The sequence below is a fragment of the Cyprinodon variegatus genome, unplaced genomic scaffold, assembly GCF_000732505.1.
Source record: "Cyprinodon variegatus isolate N-32 unplaced genomic scaffold, C_variegatus-1.0 Scaffold1133, whole genome shotgun sequence".
In the NCBI taxonomy this organism is placed as follows: Eukaryota; Metazoa; Chordata; class Actinopteri; order Cyprinodontiformes; family Cyprinodontidae; genus Cyprinodon; species Cyprinodon variegatus.
Genome location: NW_015151586.1, coordinates 223,616 through 233,752, shown reverse-complemented (window position 1 = coordinate 233,752; position 10,137 = coordinate 223,616). Strand labels below are relative to the sequence as shown.

Below are 10,137 nucleotides of genomic sequence, written 5' to 3'. Positions count from 1 at the left end.
CTGCCAAAAGAAGGCACAAGGTTTGGAAGGGACTACTTCTTGTGAAAAAGTATGAAAGATGTTTGGTTAATATGACAGCAGTAACCATTTTCTATAATTTAGCAGATTTGTCAGCAGCACATCCATATTTTGATTCTATTCTAACGCGCCGAAAATGGCTTCTAATTACACTGTAATCCGTTAATAAGGATTATGGAAAAGGAACAGCTGTTCTTCTGAATTCCCCCCCTAAAAAAAAAAAAAAGGTATAAACTAAACAAAAAACAGAAACAAATCCTTTGAGACTCATAAAAATTAATAAATAATTCAAACATATCTGTGGCAGGCTTTTGAACTTTATTGGCATTTTGTTTTTGCAAGATCTGTCATTTTATTTCCAGTTACAATAAATGCATAATGGCTAAAACCCCCCCACCCCTCCATAGTCTCATCCCAGGAGAGAATGCACCCCGTACACTTTGCCTGTATTTACAAAGACAAACATGTATTTAGAGATTAATCCTAGCATCACCCAGCTGTGCTGGTTCAGGCCAGTATCATGCAGCAGAGCTCTAACCTAATCAAAGATTTGATATTGCTGAAAGAGGCTTTAGTAGGATATGACCAGTGAAACAATTTTGAAAACGATTTGGCAAAACTTAGGCTGTAACAGTTTAGTTTAAAAGCAGTGAAACAAGACATAAATATCACTATTTTGACAAAAAAAAAAAGTGCAAAAGGCAAATAATCCGTTTGGGATGATTAAGAATTCCAGTTACAAAAAAAACAACAACTTTGATGGTTTTTGTTGTTTTTTTTTTTTTGTTTTTTTTTGTTTTTTTTTACCTCCACATCAAGTTTAACAGATTCACAAATCTTGTACATAAGAACTTCAAAGTGCAAATATTATAAATTGGCATAAGCTTGTATATACATATTTCTTTAATGACGAAAAAAAAAAGTAATCAAAATGTTATCCTCCGTTATATCTTCTCAGGCTTCAGTCACATGACCGGATCCACCCTCTCCTCCCCCAGACTTCATCGCCGTCACGCCAACATCACTGCTGATGTTTTTTTTATTTTTTTTTCAAATAACCGGAGATGAAACCGCGTCTCCGGGCTTTCCAGTCAAAGAGGAAAGAAGCACCCAAAAACCCGAATCTTAAAAACGCTAAATCCTGACGAAAGAGATCCGGCCATGTCATGCGGAACAAGTTGTTGTCCTTTAACGGTCTGGACCTCGTTCAGAGATGGGTTAACTAATCACCTACATCGATAACACACCACCTTACAGCCACAATAAGAGAAATTCATTACAGCTAAATTGCATAAGACTCTTACACTCTAAAGAGTGTCAAAACAAAATAAGCAAAAGCACTGCATGTGAACACACTTCATCATCATCCACTACACCAGACCTGATGAGACCTTATGCAGCTTAGAACACTGTTGCATCCAAGAGAAATCGTTGATTCGGTCATTTGTAAGCGGATTTTTGGAGGGACAGCTGGCGTATTGCTGTTAAAAGGGTTAAAAGTCCTTCCAGTCTAAACCTTTAGGGGCTGATTCTACTTTAAAGTGAACAGGGAGTCTCAGATCTTAAAGGTTTGGAAGCAGCAGGAAGGCGACCAGGAAAACACAGATGGTGCGTTCAGGGCTTCACATCTTACCTTTCCTGTAAAAACAAATGCTACATCACAGTTAATGTAAGACTAGATCACAACTTTCAACTGTTTGTCAAGGAGAAAGGATTCTTTCCTTCGCTTGTTTTTTTTCTTTTTAACTCTTAACACTGAATTTGCAAACTGGAAAAATACAGATTACATTTAGTTTAATAGATTCCTTCATGTTTTTTTTTTTCTTTTTCTTTTTAAAGAGAGGTTTGTTTTTTTTATGTTGTGCTTTAAGAAACACATTAGCCCGACGCAAGTAGAGGTGGAATGGAGGAAAATCTTCTGGGATTTAATTTTCTTCCTCAGAGCAAATTAAAATTGAAATAGACTCCTGGATTAATATGCCAACACCTTCTCTTTACTTCTTTCCTTCCTTCCTTCCCTGCTTCCTCTCCTCGCTGTCGGGCACCGGGGGTCGAGTCATGCGAGGGAAGGAACTGCACAGGAAAAAGGAATGCCGTCGGCATGGAAACCTGCAGGAAGAAAGCGGCATGTTTACGTCAGCGTTGTAGTTTTCCTTTTGATCCAGCAGAGGGCGCTGCTCTACGGAAGAGGATTAGGGCAACTGAAAAAATTAAGTTAATTGATGTTTAAATTTTACTTCAGTATAAAAGTCAGAATTCTGACAGCTAGCAAACATGTTAGCATCAAGCCGTAGCCATGCCTGTTTTAGAGATTAGCTCTCTTGTTTTAATCACCTTCATCATCCAAAATTCTCAGATTAAAGTCCAAATTCTGACATTTTTTCCCATATTAAACTAAAAATGATATTTAAAAATCAGTTAGCCTTTTTTTTCCCCAGTGGCGCTAATCCTCTTCCGTACTCTTGATACAGATGGTGGCAGACTTTATTCTCTCCCTCCCTTTGAAACCTACTTTCAATAGAGGAAGAAGAGACGCGTTCTGTGTGACGTGGCCATGTTTTCTGACATGTTGCGCACTTTCAGGTAGTTCACAAAACCTCTGAAGAAGAGCAGGAGGCCTGCATAAAAAAACAAAACAAAAAAACATTTTCTTTATTAATAATGCTTTTATTTTAAGGCTGGCTTTCAACTGAGATGCTACAAATACTCACCCAGCAACAGGAAGATCCACCACAGCCAGTATTGGCCATTAAAGTAGCCAGTGAAGTAGTCTGAAAACTAAGAAAACAGAAAGAAATCTTAATAATAGCTTTAAAACACAACAGACAACTCTGTGTATTGAAACACACCCTGACGATGAGGATCCACTTAATGAGAGAGAGGCCGAAGCCGCAGATGGCTCCGTAACGCCCTGCGATGGTGTTGGTCAGACAGAAGGACAAACAGAAGCCGATCCAGTTGAACAGGAAGGCCACTGCAGGGTGGGGGGGATACACGGAATTGACGTCAAATGTTGATGCTCCGCTGTAAATTTAGCATTTCATGTGTTTCATGTAAAAGAACAAAACCTCACTGAAAAAGGCCAACATGAAGATTCCGTCGTTTCCGACTCGAAGCTGATCGGCGTCGCTGAAGTCGTCCCTGGGAGGGAAGTCATCATCCTATTTGCACAGAACACACACAAGGTTTGACTTTAAAATGTTAAACAGAAAGGGCAAAAAAAGAGAAAATCAAATCAATAGATTCGTTGCACAACATGTTTGCCCTTCTTTGCCCTAAATGAGTCTGCTGCCTCTCTACAAACAGAGCTACACATCTAGATTCCGTTTAATAGCTTCTATGTTCGAGTCTCTGTTGTTTTGAAGCAACTGTAAATGACAGATTGACACAATTGTAGATTTAAAATAAAAATAAAAAATCTAATTTTCGTCAAACCACTTGATCTGAAACCCAAAAATAAATATAGTACAACACAATTCCCACAAAGGTCACTCCGTATGAGTGCACCTGTTCACTGAAGGCTAGAGGCTTATTAGAGATCATCATGAAGGCACAAAGCAGATAAAACAAACAAATAATAGAAGCAGAGAAGAAGAAGGTAGTAAAGATATTTAAAGTTGAGACAGGTTAAAAAAAAAAAAACATGAATTTACAAATGTCGGAAAATGTAAATCCTCAGTGGAGTTTGTCAAAAAAAAAAAAAAAAAAGGGCAGTCAGTACTGCACATCAACATAAAGACGGCATTCCCACTAAACCGCACGGTGGTGGCGGCATTAATTGTGGAGTACAGGATATTGATCAAAGCTGGGAAGATAAATGGAGCTAAAAATTGCGCAATCTGGAATAAAAAAAAAAAAAAAACATGTCAATTTAGCACTTAATCTGACAAAAAAAAAACCTTGATCATATGAGGTGGTGGTTTTTACATATTTACTGTTTAAGTCAGACCTCCGCAGTGATGTGTCGAGTGAGATGGAAGGAGAGAAACAGTGGCAAAGTAAAAAAAAACACTCAGGTTGGACTCATTTGGAAACAAACCTTCCATATACACCGGAAAAACGATCTAGAAATAAGTAAAAATGTCTTAAATTAAGTGTATCTACCCTTAATTTTGGTAGGTTAATTAGATGATTTGCCAATGGAATGAGTATTTCTACTCTTAAAATAAGATAATTAGATAAACTGCACTTGAATTAAGACAATGCGAAAGTGTTTTCTTATTGTAAGTGTAAATTGTCTTGTTCCATCTGCAAGATGTCTCTTTTACCTCCTCAATCCAAGAATAAATGTACTTATTTTAAGAAAAAATTACTTATCTAGATTTCCATTTTTTCTAGTGTAAAGCGAGCAGGACAGACTCAGACAAATGCAATCAATAAAACCTTTTAATAAAAACAAAAAAAGTCTACTTTACACACGGTAGGATTTCAGAAGGACAGAAAACAGAAAGTGCTAAAATAAAAATTTGAACAAGGATGTTTATGAAGGCACTGGTTTTCTTTTTGTTTATGAAAAACTCTTGGAGAAGATTTCTTTACAGAGGACAACGGTAGTTGAAAAAGGAAGCAAAATGGGAGCCTCAACGGAAAACAAATAACATCAGAGCTTCTAGAGTCAGACACAAGAAGTGTGATCCGACGGTGCTAGAACTAGCTGCGAGTCATCTAACAAGAATGTCCGATGACGTGAAGACGAAGATTTTTAGTCTAACTTGTTACAGAAAGTCGACCACGTTCATTTAAGAGGACTAGGAGCTTAGGGTGTGTTATCTTACCCGGGGCAAAACCTCTACAGCAGAGGCAGCCAGGGCGGCTGCTTTTGCCTTCTCTGCTTCGTCATAGGTTGGTAGTGACGTGGCGACACTGTAGGGTGGAGGAACTGGGAAGTCGCCTTGGAAACTGGTCTCTGTGGAAACAGCAGATGGAAGAAGGCTTGGTCAGAGAAAAGAGAAGCAGAAACATGTATGGTCTGAATGACAATGTGGTGATGCTGTCATGGAACTTGGCTCTGACTCATTGGTTCAAAAGCCACAAAAATCTAATCCTGTTGCCATTCCTGGGAGCTTCAAGCCACACTTTGGAAACGGCTGTAAAGGACAATCTAAAGTAATACCAGGTGCTGCGGCAGTCGCCCCCAGCTCGATGGAGGCGTATGGAGGCGGCGGCGCCTCTGCTTCCGCTGCTGCAGGAGCTGGAGCCGCGCTGGCCTGGCTCTCCCTCTGGTCCTGTCCAGATGCGTCAGCTCTGGCTGACGCTGAGGTGCAGGGCTGTGGCTCAGTGGGGGAAGCCTCTGAAGAATCTTCTTCGTTGTGCAACTGCAAGAGAAAATGGAGAGGGGAGTTTTAGAGTCGTGCGCGAGCTTATCATCTGATCATCTGCTGGAGGGCCAACCTCAGAGTTTCTCATCGGACTGAGCACAGTACCAGCTGCAACAGAAACAACCTGAGAAGATATAAGTTTGCTGCTAACTGCTTCAGAATCAACGTGAATGTTTGCTCAAAGTACAAATAGGTATTTAGTAACTAGACAGGCCTCACATGGCCTGTTTTTATTTCGCCAGCAGCTGCTAAGAGACAACAGTTTGCATGACAGCTGAATCAGGTCATTGTTTGGACTTTGATCGGTTCATATAAACACCCGTATCCTGCTTTTCTGTTGCAGATTTGGGATCATCGCCATGTCACATTCAGCAGACTAAAATGTTAAGAGATTTGGCAATATTTGAATATGTACAGTCAGATAAACTGCAACATAACACATAATCCTCAGAAACCACCTAGCACAGAGGTGGTAAGTTAATCATTGGGGATCGTCCTGCAGCCGCAGCTCACCAACACCATTTATGGGCTTTATAATAAACACATTTTTAGTCCGGGGGGGGGACCACAATTGGTACAGATTTGACTGTCTGGCTAATGAATCTGATGCTGAAGGACATTATTATTATTGCTGCTTTTACCTATGTGCTATTTCTCTTTAAAATGAAAAACATAACACAAAAAAGTAATTTTACCAATTTTTAAGGCAGTATTTTTTCCAGTTATAACTGAAAGAAAAGATATAATAAAAATATAGAAAGCATACAACTTTTCACTATGCATTGTTTGAGGGAAAAAAAAAAAAACTGGTGGAGATGCTGAAACCATATCATTAAATGAACCAAACAAATGACTATAAAGCAAGGAGGTGGCAGCGGTACGATGTGGGCCTCCTTCCAGAAGTCAGGTATTTTGCAACAACTTCAAAATTATAGTTTTCTTTAAAAAAAAAACAGGAAGTGGACATGTCTCCCTCCTCTGTGATGGTTTTTAATATGTAAAGTTTCTTTAGCTTACACATGTTTTGAATTTTCTATCTTATTTTCCTTTATGCACCAGTATGGGGTCTTATAATAGTTCCAATCTAACATCCAATTACTGTTATTTCTAAAACAATTTCCTTAAATTTCTCACATGAACATTTTTTTTACCTTCAAGTCGTCAAAGGTTCTAATTTTGACAATTATATGAACATTTAGAAATGCTGCATATGTTTTTTTTTAAACAGTGTCCTCTATATAATAATAAAAACATTAAAAAAAGAAGAAATGCTGTGTATTTCAGTCAGTGTAAGATTAACAGAATCCAGCTGCACCTTTGGCCTAAACAGAATGTTTGCCCCCAATGGTTCAGGTGCAGCAGGAGAGGCATAAACCTAATCAGTGAATGAAGGGACCTAACTGCTGAGTTGAGTCTATAAATTATTGTCAGAGGCAGGAGCCAAACTGCTTCTGAAATTACAGAAGGGCCACCAGGGTGTGATGGGAACCCAGGAGGTAAACAACCAGGAGGAATATTGCCAACTCCTCGAAAAGCTTACATGTTTCATGAACAAAACTTCAACCCAGCTCATTTTTTTTTGCATTCTAACCAAAAAAAAAAACAGGCTACAGATCCTTCCTGTTGTGTATTATCTTGTATCTTGCTCTGAAGGAGGGCAGAAGCGTCAAACGAAACCATAGATAAGCTCATAGTACACTATAAAAAAAGGCCAGCGCCATCTCTGCCACCGTCGTACTTCGAGCCACCGGGTTGGGCAATTTCCAGAGAACCTCAGCAGCATAAAAAGGGGCGGTGAACGTACACCTTCACGTCTAGCTCACACCCTGCCGGGGGAAAAACGAAAGCTGCGTCAAAGCCGCCGAACGAGTCCAGCTTGTCGAGGCTTTCAACAAATTCCTATGTAGGTCGGCGGGGAGAGAACGACAAGAGCGAAAAGCCAGAAAGAGTAATTAGCTAAAGAAATTCTGACTATAAAAACCAAAAACTTTTTTTTTTTAGAACAAGAATTGGATGATCTAACAGGAAAACGATGCATTTAAAAAGCAAGAAGACGAAAAAAAAAAGGAATTCACCGTTTTGAATTTGTTCCACAAACAGGCTGTGGTTTACCGCCTCTGCCAGTCGGGGTAGCACCGTTTTTTTTTAATCACAGCTCTGACTAAGATCAGAGCAGCTTTTTAAAGAAACAGTCATGTTTAAAAACCCAGAACGCCTAGGTTTTACTTTGTCAGCAAGCAGATATACAAAAATATTTATCATTAGATGGATTTCCTTTTATCAGCACACAAAGCAAGAAGGGAATGACTGGCCAATGGTTGGCTCAGAATCAAGGACAAAGCCTTATGTTGATTTGGTGGTGGTGGGGGGGTTACATAAGATATTAACAGCATCGCCACAAGCCTCCTTGTGTGTCTAAATCCAACTGAAACCAGAGGAATATTTAGAGAACAAACAGGACGGATGGATCGATGTGGTGAGGAGTAAAACGACGCCGAGGCGGATCCCTGAGAAACTTAAAAAAAAAGAATGAAATAAAACAAGCCGATGAGTGTTTGTTGCATTATTCTTGGAATCGGCACAGTTCCTGCAGTCTCTGCTTTGTTTGGTCATGACATGTTAGAGTTAGGTATCTGAACCTTTAAAAGCGGTTTGTCAATTCAGTTGTTTTACTTCTATCCAAACTCCTCTAACTTGGATTCGATTAACCTGAGATTGTCAAATTAGTTTTTACAAGCATCTAGATTTTCTCAGTGAGGTACATCAGTAAAACGATGCATCAGGAGGTTTGTTTAAAATGTAAACAAGAGAACTCAAACAATGAATGTAGCTTTGATTTAAGAACCTTAAAGTAGTATCCCTTCTTAATTTGCAGTTATCCCTTGGTGCGAGAATAGTGCATGTTTGATGAACAAACAGACAAATAAAGCAAAACCATAACACAGCAGTGATGAGGGGTTGTTTTACAGCAACAGTGATTGGAACACCTTGTGAAAATATTTAACTGTAAACACATGTTTACGGTTATGGTTAAGTAGTCTAGAGGCTTCAAGTGCTTTAAAAAGTTTTATAAGTGATATGAAAACACTAAAAGAGCCTAAGATAAAATCCTAATCTTTTTTTTTTTTTTTAACTACTAAAACAGGTTTAAGATGTGACTAAATTTACATTTGGGATTTTCTGTTAACACAATTTCAGGTTTGAAGGAAAATCAGGATCAAATAAAATCATAACTGCTTACAAAGCAGAAAACTTCATTTTTTGTTTTGTTTTTTATTGTTTACAGTAGGTGAATAAGGATGATTTCTTCTTCCCAGGCAGAATGGAATGAAATAAACGCTAGTTTAAAAGCAATGTATGTTATTTGTTGTTGTTTTCTTTTATTAAATAATGAAACTTTTTAAAACAATAAAACCTAAAGGGAAAAAGAAAACCAAAACAAGTTCAACTTATATTAACAGAGCTTTGCTAGCTTATGAAACCATATTCCACATAACACATCGCCTTATCTTTTAGCAGAAAGGTCAAAAGCTGAAAAAAAGGTTATTTTATCAGATATTTTTATGTCGGTCCCTATCGAGAAAAAGTAATCCGTTTCATGACCTTATCGCCTTTTCTCGGAAGCTCGAAACTCGGCTGAGAAGCTAACATGCTAACGAACTAGCTTGCTAAACCACAAATATGTTTTATAAATATTACCAGTTCAAATATTATAAAACATATTTAGCAACAGGGAGAAAAGAAATACTAAAACGTCACACACAAAAATACTAAAAAAAAAGAATAAATAAGTAGATGTTAAGAAATAGCTTTTGTTGTTGTTCGTATCTAACGTTACGCTAGCAAATGCGGAAGTGGTTAATCGAAAACTGGTTTAAAAAAGTTATTTTATTAAATATTAAAGACTAGTGATATTCATACATTCTTTTGATATTTTAAGTTAATGTACTGTCACAAGTGTTTACAAAAAAAGTTGTACTTTGTGCGCCGTATTTTTCCGCAAGGCCTTGTTTGTTGTTAGGCCGATTTTCCTCCGAATGTTTGGATTTCCTGTCTGTTAGAAACACTCACCACTTGGTAACGGCTTGCTGGGTCCATGTCGGTGTGGTTCGGCTGGCGAGGAGGCCAGCCCAGTAAACAGAGAGGATAATTTAGCCTGCCTTTATTCAGGCGGTTTCTGTCACGGAGAGAGACTTAAAGCGGTAGAGGTGCGTGAAGCACTGGCAGCACTGAGTAATGGCTGCAATCTCGACGCACTCGCTCGAAAAACAGCAGAGTGAGTAAAGCTTCATAACGACAGCTTCAAACGGAAGTCATCTTATTCATTTCCGATTTAAGATTTCAGAATAAAAGATGATCAGACGTCTTGAACCAAACCGGCGTTTTTTTTAAACGTAAACTTTGCATATAATCCAAAATATCTAAATATAACACAAGGGCTACATTTCTTTAATAATTATATAGAGAAAATAAGCAACAGCTCACATGTTACAGAATATAATAATGAATAGAACGATAAAAAAAAGTTTTTCGTGTTGATTTATATACTGGAGTAGGCCTACTTTAGTAAATTAATAAATGCATAAATAAATACATAAGTAAATATTGGGAGAGAGTACTGTGCTAAAGACAGCAACTGCTGGGTCACTTAACCCTTTATAGGGCGCTCAGTGATACTTCAAAAAAATCTAGGAAAAAAAAGACTTCTTTGTATCATTAAAAAAATATGGATATTTTGATGGCAAAAATTAACATGGAAACAAGAAACACCAACTTGCCAAAATATATATTAAAAAAAATA

General features: G+C 38.0%; 1 protein-coding gene across 1 annotated transcript; it reads right to left on the bottom strand.

Moving 5' to 3' along the window:
* Window positions 1-814: 814 nt before the first annotated feature.
* On the bottom strand, window positions 815-9,611 carry LOC107101691 (NEDD4 family-interacting protein 2-like). Its single transcript, XM_015400697.1, has 8 exons — window positions 9,408-9,611; window positions 5,132-5,333; window positions 4,794-4,924; window positions 3,092-3,179; window positions 2,868-2,992; window positions 2,730-2,796; window positions 2,531-2,636; window positions 815-2,127 (listed from the first exon to the last, which is right to left on the bottom strand). The coding sequence occupies exons 1-7, from the start codon at window positions 9,432-9,434 to the stop codon at window positions 2,533-2,535; spliced, it is 744 nt and encodes a 247-aa protein (XP_015256183.1). The 5' UTR covers window positions 9,435-9,611; the 3' UTR covers window positions 815-2,127; window positions 2,531-2,532.
* Window positions 9,612-10,137: the final 526 nt, after the last annotated feature.